Raw genomic sequence first — 16,776 nt, 5'->3', positions numbered from 1 at the left:
TGGATAGACACTTTAATACCTATGTTCATAGTAATTATACCTATATATGAAAATGAATATTTCCATACACAAAGTTGTACCATCTTACTTAGATATGTATTAACTCTTTGAACGTTACAACATATCATATTTTCATTGTAATGACTTCGTCACAAAAATTAAACACTCACATAAATAAATGCAATTTATGTTAATTAAACACTTACATAAATAAATGCAATTTATGTTAATGTGATTTCAGATAAATGATAGGGGTATAAAATAGGTCATGTTATATTATGACGAGTACTTAGGGGATATAAAAAATCTCAAGTATTACGTATAATTTAATAAGAAAATATCATGTGCAATGTACAATCGTTGTTAATATCTATTACTTCTGGTGAAATTTTATATAACTACAATAACTTGTAACATACTTTCATTGTGAATTTACATACCTTTGTTTTCTACTTTAGGATAATTAGTTTGGAATGATATTTATCCCGACATAATAGTTGTGTATGTTCAGTAATATACATGGGGATATGATATAGTTTCCAAATAATTCAATAGCAGTCTCGTACACAGATTTACGTTCAATACACAATCTTCCAAAATAAAAAAAAAAAAAAGAAAACTCTAGCCACAAAATGACAAACCAAAAATGCCTATGATAGAACCTCATTGTAACTATGTCAGTTGTGTCCTAAATGACCACAACGATCATATTATTTAGATTGTCCTGTTGTGATTGGAGTTGTCTTTTCTTTAGCCGGTCTGGTTGGACAAACGGCAATGATCCTACTGAACGTACCTAACTATTCCATGACTCGGCTTTATTCTTATTTATTATCCCCAACGAGTCTCTTCGAATAAAGAATTTACCCAACATGGGAGCTACAATTGTGCAATAAAATTTCGGGCAAGTGGCATGGCCTCCACAACAGACGTTATATGTTGCTCAAAATCTTTTTGTAGAGGGGCATAACCGGCTTTGTTCAAAGTAAACATCTATCATTTTTTATTGTGCATCGGATATCTCCACATTATATATACGAAATGTAATTACCTTATTGTACATAATATAATAAATGAAACAAAAATTCTATACATACCTAAGTGCAGAAGTTGTTTACTAGGTGTCAAAGACAATATACGTAGCGAAATCCAAAAAATATGACGGGGATGAACTTTAGAAATCCCGAGTGTCTATCCGAAAAAAATTCTTTTCAATTCTCGACCATCAACAAGAAGAACAATCCTTAACCTCATGCATAAATATTTCCAATTTTATATTTTTGGCATACCCCGTTGCATAACAACACGATTTAACACTATCCAATATACAAGTATATGAAATAAATACTAAGGTTCAAAGATGAGTGATCATAGTATATACCAACAAAAACAGAGTATTTTCAAACAACTATAACCTACAATATCAGACATCGAGGGTATAACATTACTAAATATAGGGATACTATACAAGGAAAAAGTATCCCGGCAAATGCATACTCATACTAGCAGAAAATCGCAATAACCTTCTCTTCTCCCACAACTTTTTTCCTATAAATACCGTCTTAACAAAATGTCAAGATATCAGTTAGCAACTACTGCAATCATAATCTCAAACATGGCAACAATTATCAAAATAATAGTGAAATATATACTGAAATAGGTCGCGAACTCTAACAATGCCACCGTAATCAACCAACAAAACTATCACAGGAAAAGAACATTCGGAATCGAAATTTTCCCTTACCAATGTCTTCCTCACGTGAAATAAACCTAAAGATTATAATCTGAATTTGGAATCAAAAATTTCCCTTAACAGTGTCTTCTCTATCACAGATTCGCCGATCACGCGTGAATGAATCCGCAGACTGGATGGAAGCTCTCTATCGAACGAAAATAACCTAACGAAGAGAGAGAAATATATCATATTTGATAAAATAGATTTTGGAGGAGAGGATGACAGTATTGGAATTGAGATTTTGATAGAGTTAATGCTAATATTTTTTTAAAAAGTAGGGAGTGCAGTGTGTGTACAATGTGTCTGGAACTGAATTTAAAGATCAAAATAGAGATGGAGATTTATATCCAAAGTGTTCATTTTAATTATAATTATTATTAAAAATATTACACTATATTATAATATTGGTGGGACCTGTCGTTGCACAGTAGTGTACGTATTTTTCCTCTAATCTATTTCCATTTTTTCCTTTTTTTTTTTTTTTTTTCTTCTCCCATCTTCTTTCTCTTTTCTTTTCTCCATTTGTTTCCTTTCTTTTTCGCCCTTTCCTTTTCTCCTTCACTCAACTACAGTACCTGCACTAACGAGATTGAGGGGCAACCGCCAACCGGAAACTGCCGAATGATATTTTTTGGGGGGCAACAAATCCTCCAGCGTCCGCTCCGCCACAGAGAAAGAAGACTAACCAACGTGTTTGGGGAGAAGGGGGCGGCGGACCTCAGGTCTCCGTGTACCTCTGCCCCTTATTACAAACAATTCCAAACTTTTAAAAATATCTATTGATACTTTAAAGGTAAAATGAGGTTTTTGTTATGATGGGAAAGTAGTGGACACTTTTTTCAATTTTAGACATACATTAACGAGAACAGAAGGAATTATTTGACTTCAATCATGTGCAGGTAATTGAGCAAATATACTTGATCAAATACTTGTGTTTCATTCATATAGTGCTTAGAAAATAATAATAATAATAATAATAAATAAACAAAAACAAAAATAAAATAAAATTCAGCACCATACCAAGAAACACATTCACTCACCAATCTCAAGTACTCGATAATTAACATGAATGGTTTTCTTGACAATGACTGCTCCTATCTAGAAATTGGACAACATTTGGATGGCGAAGCTGTTGGGGCTAGGGTCTAGGGTAGCAATGATAATGGCTGGATAGTTTCTCGTAGATAAGATTACTTTCTGAATACGATATTTCGACCCTTTATTACCTCAGGTTATACGAAATTCGTGTTGAGATAATGCAAGAAGTCAATCTCAATTTCAGGAAACAAAAATTGAGATAATAGAACTCAGGAAAATAAATAGCAAAAGGGCTGGAGAAGTTGTGACTGTATATATATTTCTGCAGAGTGATTTCTGCATTCCAAAAATAAGTTTTCTGTTGGTGAAAATAATATGTGAATTCTGATTAATAGAATTATGTTCTTCTTTCTCTTGTTGTGTTATGTATATTTTTCTTTTGTTCTATCTGCACATCTATTTATAGATATAGAAGCATCCCTTGGAATTGAACGGATACCTCTTCGTAACGAACATGTGTCTTTTAATTCCTACATGCACCTTTTGATTTAAATCCTGCAAAACACATCCTTCTGCAGATATTTGAATTTGTAGACACTTTTCTGAATTAATCTTTTGTGAAAAGTTGTAATAGGATTTTTAATTCCTATTCATATCTATTTTTCCTATTGTCATTTCACATTAAATATATAAAGTTAAATTTACATATACATATACATCAGAATTATGCTAAACTTCTAACAATCCTCCCCATTTTAGCATGATTCTCAACCCAAGTAACAACAACCAAATTCCATAAATCCATGCATGAGTGAAAATGTCGTAATGATTGAATTTTCACTTTGTACAATACACGTCTCAAATATTCAAGAATCAAGGTGTCCTAAAGATTGAGCATTTCAACTCATTTGAATACATGAAGGTAAAGTAAACATGAATTTACAATTTCCATGAGTTCACTTGACACGTTACAAGCCATGTGTCTCTATCCGTTCACGAGTACATCAAAAGCAAGTCCATAACTTTCTTAAGTCGGCAAAATCTCATACTTGTATAGGTAACTCTTTTTAGTCTCGCCCCTGTACGGCAATTTCTCAAAGGAACTATTAAGTGATTAAATCTTAACCTAACTTTCTTGCAGGTCCGAATGCACACCTCGGGATGCATAAACATTATGCGCTCCAATCTACTAAATGTGAGCTTTCCACATTGAATTTAGTTCCTAACGTTGTATCAAGAGGGAGTTGAGTGTCTCACCCTTAGTAGATTTAACTTGACTTTAAACCAATCCCAATAGACAATTTCTACACTAAGTCCCTAGCAGTCCTTTTGTCAAAGTGTCGGCTAGATTATGTTGTGACCGAACGAATTCAACCAAACTTACCCCATTTTTTATCATTTCACTAATCATACTATGTCTAACACCTAGGTGTCTAGACTTCTCATTATAAATTTGGTTATATGCTTTGACCATCGTTGTTGCACTATCACAACGTATGGAAATGGATAGTATTGGTTTCGTCCACAATGGAATCTCATAAACTAAAGGCAAAATTGCAAAATACCTCCATGTGGTTTTGAAACTCCCCAAAATTCCCCATGTGCTTTAGAAATTGTGTGGCGCACCCTTATACTTTAATAAACATTGCACATTGGCCCTTTTGTGGAAAAAGAGTTGACGGTGTTAATTTTTGACACGGAATGACCGTTATGCCCTCACATATGATTTTTGACACCGAATGACCGTTATCCCCTCACATAAAATTTTTCACATTAATTCTTCTTCCTTTACCAGTTTTATCGGCTCAACATAATGCACACTCACAGGGACGAACCAACGGAAGACATTGCACACACCAGTATGATAGTTACAAAATTACCTTCCTTCTGTCTCTTTCATTGGTCCGACAATGAGTATCATTGCAAGAGCTCCACAGTTGCACCGATGACATTTTTACCTCAAATCAAACTACTCTTTTCTTGCACTCTTCATCTTGCTGCTAGCTGATGACATCTCTAAAGTCACATTTTTCCTACTACACACATCAACATCAAAAACTTAAAAATGCACCCAGTAAATCAGAGAAAAATTCAACCACTATTCCAATGAACAAACAGAAAAATACATCTAGGAGATTTTCGAGCTTTGTAAGAAAAAACAACTAGATTGAAATTTCGATTTGGAGTGAAACCAAGAAATTGACGAACCCTACAAAAAACACCTAACGACGCCCACTGCAGGATAGCGAAATAAAATACATAAATTAATGCCTCGACGAGTTTTAGAAGATGAGAATATGTTGAACATGAACCTGGGTTTAGCTGGGTGCTCTTCTGCGTCACCAAGGATCCGTCAACACGAAGCCGGCGTCTGTTCGTTGCTGGACGGGTTAGATTCGGAATTGGTACGTGCAATGCTCTTTAAAGAGAGGATTTGAATCCAAACCACTTGACATTGAAATTTTTAATTCCTCCTCGTATCCATTTGTCCCATTATCATTTCACATTAAATATATGAAGTTAAATTCATATATACATATACATTATAATTATGCTAAAATCCAAACAGCTTCACTAGCAAATTAACCTTATGTGGTAGGATTTAACGGAAAGCCTGAAATATATTTGATTTTTATTATAGATTATCATTTGATGAATTTATAACATTACTACACACAGTTATGTCACATGGCTAAAGTGAGGCATGACATGCGCATAGAAAAACAGATGTCAAATAAACGAGTGTGTGGATGAGGGAAAAAAGTGAGAGAGAGAGAAGTTTACTGCCTTATTGGGAAAGGGAATGCCTAAGAGACAAAAATAATGAATAAATAAAATATAAATACTATAGTGAAGAAACATTTTCTATTATATCATAATATGTTCAATAATTTTGTAGTTTATATTATTGTATATTTGTGTATATTTAGATACTGCTTATATTGTCCCTATGTACATATATATATATTTTAATTTTGGAATGACATAAAAATTAGACTTCATTTTATTCCTCTGTTGTTGTCATCTATTCATTGGAGAAATTTCCAACGCAGCAGCATTCTATTTGGGAAATTTGAGCATTTGGAAAAATTGGAGGCATTTGGAATTTGAAATTTGGAATTTGGAGCACAAATTGGAGAAATTGCCTACGCAACAGTAGCCGAAATTCAATTTGTGAAATTGGGAAATTTGAAAAATTAGAGAATTATTTTGAAGATATAATTTATTATAGTGTAGTACTTCATTAACAGTAGCTTTTTCCACATATGTCCCACAGTTCGTTGTGACTTCGCCTCCCACTCTTCAGGACATTAATATATAAGCTAGTTACTGAGGTTCTTTCTGTCAATTCTAATTCTCACACATCAGCATGCAATACCCGTTGGTATTTTGATCCTGCCTCAAGTAATCATCTGACTTCTAATTTTGAACTTTTGTGTTCTCGTACTCCCATTATGGTCTTACCTCTTATACACACTGTCAATGGCTCACATATGCCTATACCTCACATCAGTGATATTTTAACATCATTCTTATCTCTTACTTACATTTATTGCATCCCTAAATTAGCTATAAATATTTTTTCGATTGGACAATTGGTGGAGGAAAGACTTACTAATATAGTTTCACCTTCTGATGTGCAGGTTCAAAATTTGCAAATGCGTCAGCTTGTTGGGATGGGGCGTAAAACTAGTCAATTATTTTAGCTGCAATTTCGTCCTCCCCCTTCACAGCCCTTTTCAACTACAGTTTTGTCCTTCCTTTCTAGTTATCAGTGGCATCTTTGGTTAGGATATACGTCACTAAACAAACTCCGATCTTTCGTCAATATAGGTGTCCTAGATCCTCTTCATCTTGAGTCGCTTGAATGTATGCACTGAAAGTTCGGAAAATAGTTTGCTCTTCCATTTTCTCAAAATTTCTCTGTCGTTGAAAAACCATTTTCTTTGGTTCATTCAATTATTTAGGGCCTTCACCAGTCGGATCAATGAATGGGTATAAATATTTTGTGATTTTTCTTGATGATTTTCTCTCATTTCTTGGATTTATTTTATGAAACAGCGCTTTGAAGTTGCATCTATTCATATGACCTTTCCAAGAATGATACATATTTACTTTTCTTGTATTATCCAAATCTTGCGTACTGATAATTCCCTTGAGTATAATGATTTGGTGTTCCATAATTGTTTTATACTTTGGGTACTTCCGTTCAACGGTCTTATCCATACACCTCCCAACAAAATGGTCAACTGGAGTGTAAACATCGTCACATTCTCGATACAATTCGTGCGCCCGTTCTATCCACCTCATGTCCTAATCGCTACTCCGTAGAAGCTGCTCTTGCCTCGGTCTACAACATTGAAAAGCTCTTCGGTCAGTCCCTCGATTACTTTTTTCTTTGTCCGTTTGGTTGTGTTTGCTTTGTCCTTCTTCTACCTCACGAATAAAATAAGCTTGAAGAACGGGCTCATTTGTATTGTTTTTAGGTTATTGGGCAGAGCATAAGGGTTATTGGTGTTGGGATCCTGTGTCTAAGTGTCTCCGTATCTCTTTTCATGTCATATTCTGGGAGCATAAAATATTCTCATCGGTGTCCAAATTCAATGTCTCATCCCACTCTTTCTCTCAGTTACTCACCCATGATCTCTCTTTATTTTTTCCTACCTCTTCAGGTCCTAAGCTCACATTAATGCTCCCTACACAGTCCCTCCGTCCTCGTTTTCTCCAACGGATCCGTTTGTGCCTCATTTACAAGTACCCGAGCCATCTCCAAATGTTCCTGTTGCCACTATCCACAACTCTACTTTTGTAAGCCAACCTCCCACTCGTCTCCTTGAGTTTCACTTCTACTTTTCCATATTTTCATAGCATGAACTCAGGTCCTTTTAGGAGATTAATATTGACCAGTTTTGGAGGCAAGCTATGTAGAGGAACCATAGAATCTAGAGAAGGCAGACACTTGGGATCTTGTGCCTCTACTAACAGGACTCACTCAAATTGTTTACTTGAATACTACAAAACTCTTCTTTTATCGAAGGGGTATTCTCAAGAGTATGGTATTGACTACGAGGAAATCTTTGCTCCAATCATGCGTCTTACCACTATTCGCTGCTTACTTGTGATTGTTGTTGTTCGTCGGTGGTCGTTACTTCAGTTGGATTTTAAAAATACCTTTTTGCATGGTGATTTGATCTAGGATTTCTACATAAGTCCCTCTCTAGGTACTAAAAATTCTGGAAAGGTATGTAAATTATGTCGGGCTCTCTATAGTCTAAAATAGGCACCTCACGCTTGGTTTTCAAAGTTCAGCTCTGACCTTACTCAATATGGTTTCTCTTCTAGTAATCATGATTTGGTAGGAGCTCTTCTGTGATTATTATTCTATTATTGTGCATTAATGATATGATTGTCACTGGAGACGACATCTCTAATATTTTTTAATTGCAGGCTTACCTTTGTCAGCACTTCGAGATGAAGTGTCTTGGTCCTCTTTTTTATTTTTTTAGCCTTGAGATTTCTAACACTTCAGATGAAATCTTCTTGTCTCAGGTCAGGTACGCGTCTGATCATATCTCCTGTGCTGGCCTGACTAATAGCAAGATATCTACACCTCTTAGGTGAAGAGTCGCCTCACCTCTTAGGATTGTTCTCTACTTGATGATCCGATTGTTTATCGTCAGCTGGTTGGATCTTTGATTATCTCACAATATCTCGTCCTGACATAGCTCATCATCCATATCGTTAGTTAGTTTATTGCTACTCCGTGGACTGCACATTATTTTGCAGTGCTCCGTATTATTCGCTATGTTAAGGATATGCTTTTTAATGATTTATGCTTTTCGACTCACTCGTCCTTAGTTCTTGCGGGCTACTTTGATTCATATTAGGCAAGTGATCCCACCAATCTTCGATCTACTACTAGTTTTTTTCTTTCCTTGGTGACTCTCTAGTTTCTCGTCTCCAAGTCAAGTGTTGAGTCCGAGTATCATGCTCTTGCTGATTCTATATCCAAAGTTCTATGGCAATGTTAGTTACTGCCTGATCTTGGTGTCCCCATCTTGTGTCTGCTACTCTTTATTGCGACAGTTAGAATACCATAGAGATTGCACACAGTAATGTCTTAATGTCTTACATGAGGGCACGAAGCACATTAAGATCGAGTTTCATTTTGTGAGGCAACACGTGGTTGCCAAGACTCATCTGTTGCATCCGATTTCACTAAGGATCAACCAGAAGATCTCTTCATCAAATCTCTTCCTTCTGGGACATTTCCATGTACTCCTACGCAAACTCAATTTAATGTCTACGGCACCACCTTGAGTTTGAGGGGTGATGTTAGTATATATATTTTATATTATTTTGTATTTAGATATTGACTATATTGCCCCTATGTACAAATATGTGTTAATTTTGGAATGAAATAAAAAACTTTGGTCTCCAAAACCAACATCTATTATATAATATATTCCTTATAAGAGAGTTTTATTTTTTCTTACTAATTAAATTAATTTTTTTTAGAAATAAAAGGAAATAAAATAATATCTAAGAAAATATCGCATTAATTTGCAATTTTCTTCCACATATTTGAAATTTTTTATGATATTTAAAGTACAAAATATGGTGCTGATTTGAATCATTAGCATATATACAAAAGAAAGACTACATTTTTATATACCACAACAATATATTATATCATATTAAAATATGTATTGTGTAGGTCATATATTATATTGTGTTGTATAAATATATCTACAATGCTGAAATAAATAATATATTGTGCTACATGAAATTATATCATGTTTTGTTAAAATAGGTATTATATATTTTATTATCATATGATGTTAGATATGCGTGGTCTGTCTTATATATATATATTGACTGAGTCGAAATCAATATGGTGCTAAATTTGACCAAATTAGCATTATAACCGAAGCGACTTTACTTTATTTGACGTGGATTTTGTGCACGTGAGCCCGTTCCTAACTTTTTTTTGGCCTTGCGCAAATTGAAATAATGGACCCCTAAATATATATTTTTATATTAGCATAATAATAAAAAAATAATTTTATACATTTTAATGTAAATGTAAAATAAAATTAGTTTTTATATATTAAATGATCAAAATATAAATAAAATCAATGTGCCATTTTTTAGTATAACATTAACTTAAGTATAATATAAAAAAATTTAAAAAACTATTTAGTTTAATATTTTTTAAAGAAATTTTTTTATAAGTAGTCAAAATCTTTAAAAGAAAAATTTCAAACAAAAGTGTTTATTTATGGTGTTTTGTTTTGTATTTTGGTTTGTAGAAAATTTTTTGATATGAGGTATAACAAGTTATATAAATAATAAAAAAATAATGAGTTTGTATAGTATATTAATTTTTTTGAAAAAAATATATTGAAAAATTTTTGATAAAGAAATTAACCCAATGTTTATATAATATACAATTTTTTAAAAAATATCACCAAAAAATATAATAAAATATACAACTTTAAATATATAAACATAAAAATAAAAATATAAAAACCACAAAATATTATTTTTCATCGTATCTTTATAATTTTATATAATTCATAACAAAAATATATAAAATCATACAATTAAATAAACACACTAAAATATATAAATACATAATTAAAAGATTAATATAAACATAAAAATAATATAAAATAAATTTTCTATTTAAAAATTAATTTTATATATTCTATAACATGTAAGGTATATATAAGATTATATATATATTATTGGGGGCTCCTATGGCCCCCTAAAGAGAATGGGCCCTAGGCCAGAGCCATAGGCCGGGCTGCACTTGATTAGAATGACAATTTTTTTTTAAGGAAATATTAATTTATTTTTATTGAGATTTTTATTTCTAAGATATTTCTTTTTCATCTTCTTGTTTATAACGCCGTGTTACATCATATTCTCCGATGTCTCCTTCATTCTCTTCTTTTTAAGCTGAAAAAAAAAAAACAAAAAAAAAAACCCTAATTCTCAAACCATCAATGGATTCTCTGATAAAGAAACAAAAATTGAACCCTAGCTCCATCAACCCCTTCTATAAGTTGCCCCATGAAACCATCGTGGAAATCCTCTCTAGACTCCCCGTCAGATCTGTAATTCAATTTACCTTTACTTGCAAAACCATGTACCCCATTTCCGCCGATCCCCTTCTTGTCAAACTACACCTCTCTAGATCTGAAAGTTCCTATCTCATCATCCATTCTAAGAACCCCCTCAAAACCCACCTTTATTTTCTTCAACTTTCAGACCAGAAGGTGTACAAAATTGAAACCCCATTTGCCTCTTCCATGTCAGAATTTAGCATCATCGGTTCATCCAATGGTCTACTTTATCTAATCGATTCTCTATTCCCAGAGCATACTTATCTCTACAATCCCTTCACAAGGGAGTACTTTGAGATTCCAATTAAACGTGAGAATTGTGGCCAAATTTTTATCCATGGATTTGGATTTGATCCTGTTGGTTGCGACTATAAAGTTGTGAAGATTTCATATTGCCGCGATAAGTATACTCATCATCTTAAGGATGAGTATAGAGGGCTTATACGGCCTTTACCATCGGTAATCGAGGTGTATAGTCTACGTAGAAACAGTTGGACAGATAACGGGATTGTTCCCTACACATTAGAGACATGGTCATCTCCAGGAGTTTTAGTGAATAACAGGCTTCATTGGGTGACCGTATGGGTGAAAAAGCCCAACTGGAAATGCCACAAGCGCTTGATTGTGTCATACAACTTGGTTGATGACACAATTGATGAAATGGCTTGTCCTTGTTCCGATTTTAATTATATGTTTGATAGATGGATTATCAGTCATTTGGCAGTATTGGACAAACGCCTTTGTGCTTCGGTGCCAGTGATAGACCGTGATGCATTTGACTTATGGGTTATGAGAGACTATGGGGTGGATGAGTCATGGGTGAAGGAGTACTCCATATGTATTTACTTTCCGCGGTCATTGGTTAGGCATATTGAGCGAACACACCATATTTGGCGGAACAGGTTTGGAAAGAAAATGGTGAAGGTGTTGGGCATCTTGGAGAGTGGAGAAGTCATTTTGGAGTATTTAGGAGAACGTTTGGTTGCATATGATACTTGTAATAAAAGCTTCAAGGAATTGAAGTATAAAGGAATGCCGAGAATGTATCAGGCAATGTTTCACATCGGCAGCCTTGTGTCTCCACATTTGGTATATTCTACGCTCAATACTCCACATTTAGTAAATTCTAATATTGTTTTAAATGGTTTATAGTAGGATTGAATGATAAATCAATTATTGTAATGACATTACTCATTTTTCAATAGAAAGTCAACCATAGTAGATACCCAATATCATCTTAATATGCAAACATAGTGTTAGAAAATGTTTGATATTCTAACCACCTTCTCTTGTAATAGTTTGCTTTAATTGAAAACTATAGAAATGTTTTCTTGCAAGTGATACAACGAAAGTAAAAATATAGCATGTTTGCAATTTGTGAAGGGTAAAGCAAACACTAATAACGTAGAGGACAACACACCCTAGGATTCCCTCAATGGGTTAAAGGTGCAATGTGCTTGTAGATTAGCCTTGCCAATCAACATGTGTACCATTTTTATAATTATTACAAAGTCAGTATGATTAAGCATTGTGTTATGTATTCTCAAATAGGAACATATTCTCTGTTTATATAGGTGATATCATTGATACTTTTAATTTACTATTTGTATGTTTTCTTTTCTCAAAATTCTAACAGGTTGAGTTCAAATTATCTGATCTTCTTAGTTTAATATAGCATAGATATATAAGATTGGTTAGTTGAATTGAAGTATAAGGGAATGATGAGAATTTATCAGGCAACATTTCACTTTGGTAGCCTTGTGTATCTGCATTTGGTATATTTTACGCTTAATACTCCATATTTGGTAAATTCTAATATTATTTTAATTGTTTCATAGTAGGATTGAATGATAAATCTGTGAAAAATAAATTATATAATAACATTACTCTTTTTCAATAGAAAGAAACCTCAATAGATACCCAGTATCATCTTAATATGCAAACATGGTGTATAAAATGTTTGATTGTTCTAACCACTTTCTCTTGTAATAGTTTGTTTTATTTGAAAATTATAGAATAACTATGTTTTCTTGCAAGTGATACAATGAACTGTGACAACATAACATGTTTGCAATTGTGCAGGGTAAAACGGGTACGGACACTAATGAAGCAGAGCATGAGACACCATAGCATTCTCTCAACAGGTCAAAGCTGCAAATGTGATTATAAATAGACAGACTTTGCAAATTAACATGTGTACCATTTGTCAAATTATTACAACGCAGTATGTTTAACTATTGTGTTATTATTAGTGTATTCTCAAAAAGGAACATAGACTTTGCTTACATAGGTGATATCATCAATACTTTTAATTTATTATTATTATTATTATTATTATTATTATTATTATTATTTCTCATAATCCTAACATGTTGAATTCAAATTATCTAATCAGTTCACCTTAATATAGCATATATATATATATAAGATTGGTTACAAGTTATTTACTCCATGTAAAAGTAAATTATGAAATGGTTCATTATTGTAAGAGCATGACTTTTAAGTTGTATTTATATGATGCTAGAAACATACAATACAAACGAGATAATGAAATGGCTACATGATTTCATTTGAATGGTTTCTTGACGATAGATATACAATCTGAATGAGATTAGTATTTGGCTAACTATGAACGTAGTTGAGATTTTTATATATAAATTTGAAGTTCATCAATACATATATTGCTTTTCTAACTAGATTTAAATTACATCCTAAGCATAGTTTTTCATTTGCTTATTTTCAGTGATTCAATAGTATAAGCTCATTACATACTTCTCATTAATTTAAAATAGATCATATTCGCATTTTTTTTTATGAGTTTTACCTATCTTCTCACACGTCAAATTTTCTTTTATTTTTTTTACAAAATTTTTTAAGTGAATACACACACTTAATATTTTAAGGTCTCATTTGGATTGGTTTTTCAAATGGGCTTTTGGCTTATGTTTCTAAACAAATACTTTATACTTGTTTGTATTAATTTTTATAAAAAAGAAAGATAGAAGCATTTTTAAATTAAAATTACTGTTACTCAATACTCTACATTTGCTAAACTTTAATATTGATTTAATTTGTTTTATAATATGATGGAATAATAAACCATTATAAAATAAATAGTTGCAATAACATTACTTCTTTTGCAATAGAAATTTAATTATAGTAGATATACAACAAAATCATTTAATCTCAAACATAGTGTTAGAAGATGAGTGGTTGTAACCCTTCCCTTGTATTGGTTTTCTTTATTTGAAAAATATAGAAAAACTTATGTTTCCGAACAAGTGATAGAATCTAACATATTTGCAATTGTGCATGGACGAATTTGGTGCAAATGCTAATGAAGCATAGTATGAGACACCTAGGCATTGTCGCAGTGGATCAAAAGTACTTTATAATTATAGACAGGCTTTGCAAATCAACATGTGTACCAATTTTCAAATTTACAAAGTCAACATGTTTAACTATTATGTTATTATCAGTGTATTCTCAAAAGACGACATATGCTTGCTTATATAGGTAAAATCATCAATAATTTTAATTTATTATTAGTATATTTTTTTCTAATTTTTCCAAATCCTAACATCTTGAGTTCAAATTGTCTATTATCTAACTCGACTCACTTATATAATATTGGTTGGTTATGTGAAGTTATTTACTATTTGTAGAAGTACATTATGAAATAGAATTTTGTTTCCAAGGCATTCCCTTTTAGTTCATTCTTATGATGCTATCAACATACAATCTAAACGAGATAATGCAATGACTACAAGATTACATTTGAATGGTTTTTTAACAATGTATCTACAATCTGAATGAGATTATTATTGGGCTAACTACTAACCTATTCAAGTTTTCTTTATATATGAACTTATCTTGTGTTTGTTCATTAAGACAAATGAATTGAAAATATTGTTATAGCAAGACTGATTAAAAAATCGTCACATTACAATTTTGATGCTCTAACAAGAATTGTCCAAATAGCTCCAAAGTGGCATTTTTTGGTTCAAAGTATAATCATGAGTAAATCATAAATATGCAATTACTATAAAGGGGTAAACTGTTATTTTTAGTCCCGTAATTAGACCCCTTTATCATTTTAGTCTCGTAAGTGGAGCCTGTCGCAAACTAGTCCCATAAGTGAAAAATTTTCGTTGTTTTAGTCCTCCGGCGCCGGAGATGCCCACGTGGCTCGCCGGAGGTGATGTGTCCGCCAGGTGTCGCTGACCTGGCGGACACGTGGATTTTTTATTTATTTTTTCAATTTTTAAAATTGTTTTTAAAACTTATTTTTAATTTTATTTGTATTTTTTTTATTTTTTTTATTTGATCCAATTTAAAAAAAATTAAAAAAATTAAAAATAAATAAATAAATCCACGTGTCCACCAGGTGTCGCTGACCTAGCGGGACACCTGGCAGACACGTCACCTTCGGCGAGCCACGCGGGCGTCTCCGGCGCTAGAGGACTAAAACAACGAAAATTTTTCACTTATGGGACTAGTTTGCGACAAGCTCCACTTACAGGACTAAAATGATAAAGGGGTCCAGTTACAGGACTAAAAAACAGTTTACCCTTACCATAAATTAGTGAAATCTTAGACAGGTGACAGGGCCATCGCTAGCTCATAATGACTTAGTCACAATTCCTAGATTCACAAACCTAAGGACCCAACAAACCCTTGCTTAAATATCTAGATGTGACTACATTCATTATTTCGCTCACCAATATATATTTGCTTAATTCATTTAAAAAATTTATTTATAATGTACTTGTGGTTTTGAAAGTCAGCATCATACTCTCTCATGACTTAAAAATTACACAAAGCTTTCTTGTATCTTATAAAATATTGTACAAAATCTCTTAAAACACATGAGACTCCTTTGTATTTTTAAAAATATAGTATATAAAGAAGTATTATTAGTAAATTCTATCCAAAAAAAGAAAAGAAAAGAAGAAGAATAAGAAAAAAAAGAAAGAAAACTATTTAATTCAAAATTTCAAAAAAATTGAGAAAAATGATATAAATTATGAGGTCCATACCGTCCTATAAATTTATATACTCCCTCTGTCCTGGATACCGTGTCTCCTTTACCGTGGACACGAAAATTTAGGAGGGACATAATTAGAAAATAATTAAGAATATATTAGTTAAAATAGTTATAATAAAAATAATTTTAGATTACTAATTAGTTTAATTAAAATGAAAAAAAATATAAATTAAAAAATTTAAAATAAGATTAAAATTTATAATTCTTTTAAAAAAAAAAAGTTACCAATAAGTGGGATCAGCAAAGCAGAAATGGAGAGGTGGATATAGTAAGTGAGAGTGAGGAAGTATAATATATAGATAATAATAATTATTCAGTCCCACCAAAATATGCTAACTTTCTTTTTTTTCTTTTTGTTGTTCCATCCTATTATAGTAAATTAAATTGGAGATAATAAAAAAAGCATCATTAATAAATAATAATATTTTATATTAAATTGTTGAATTTTTATAAATTTAAGTATATTTATATTATTTGGAGATATATTATCTGATGATTGAGTCAAATTAGTATCATATATATATATATATATGCTATTTGACTCAATCAACATATATAATAAATATAAATAACATATATTACATAAAACATATCATATTTATAACAAAATAATACTGTGTTTTATAAAATTATGCATTATCTATTTTTATTATATATGTTGATTGTTCAAATCATAATGTAGATTTGATCAAATCAACATGGATTCACATCCAAATTATATATATTGTGTAAATTATTATTATAGTGTATTTTTATATATTTACAAAGAATCTAGTCATATTTATATGCTATTTATTATACGAACAAACTCTAACTTTATCTAA

At 31.9% G+C, this 16,776-nt stretch overlaps 1 protein-coding gene across 1 annotated transcript; it reads left to right on the top strand.

Annotated features, from left to right (window-relative positions):
• Positions 1 to 10,747: 10,747 nt before the first annotated feature.
• On the top strand, positions 10,748 to 13,203 carry LOC127265916 (F-box protein At3g07870-like). The gene is made up of 2 exons (XM_051295943.1): positions 10,748 to 11,994; positions 12,988 to 13,203. The coding sequence occupies exons 1-2, from the start codon at positions 10,786 to 10,788 to the stop codon at positions 13,033 to 13,035; spliced, it is 1,257 nt and encodes a 418-aa protein (XP_051151900.1). The 5' UTR covers positions 10,748 to 10,785; the 3' UTR covers positions 13,036 to 13,203.
• The last annotated feature ends 3,573 nt before the right edge of the window (positions 13,204 to 16,776 follow it).

This window comes from Andrographis paniculata, unplaced genomic scaffold (assembly GCF_009805555.1).
Source record: "Andrographis paniculata isolate CXL003 unplaced genomic scaffold, ASM980555v1 Contig74END, whole genome shotgun sequence".
Taxonomy (NCBI): Eukaryota; Viridiplantae; Streptophyta; class Magnoliopsida; order Lamiales; family Acanthaceae; genus Andrographis; species Andrographis paniculata.
Note: the sequence above shows the minus strand (reverse complement) of the source record. Positions and strands in the feature narration are given on the sequence as shown.

Coding starts and splice junctions, on each gene's coding strand:
- LOC127265916 (XM_051295943.1), top strand. CDS start 10,786: ATGGATTCTCTGATAAAGAAACAAAAATTGAACCCTAGCTCCATCAAC. Junction 11,995..12,987: donor GCCTTGTGTCTCCACATTTG/GTATATTCTACG, acceptor GCAATTGTGCAG/GGTAAAACGGGTACGGACAC.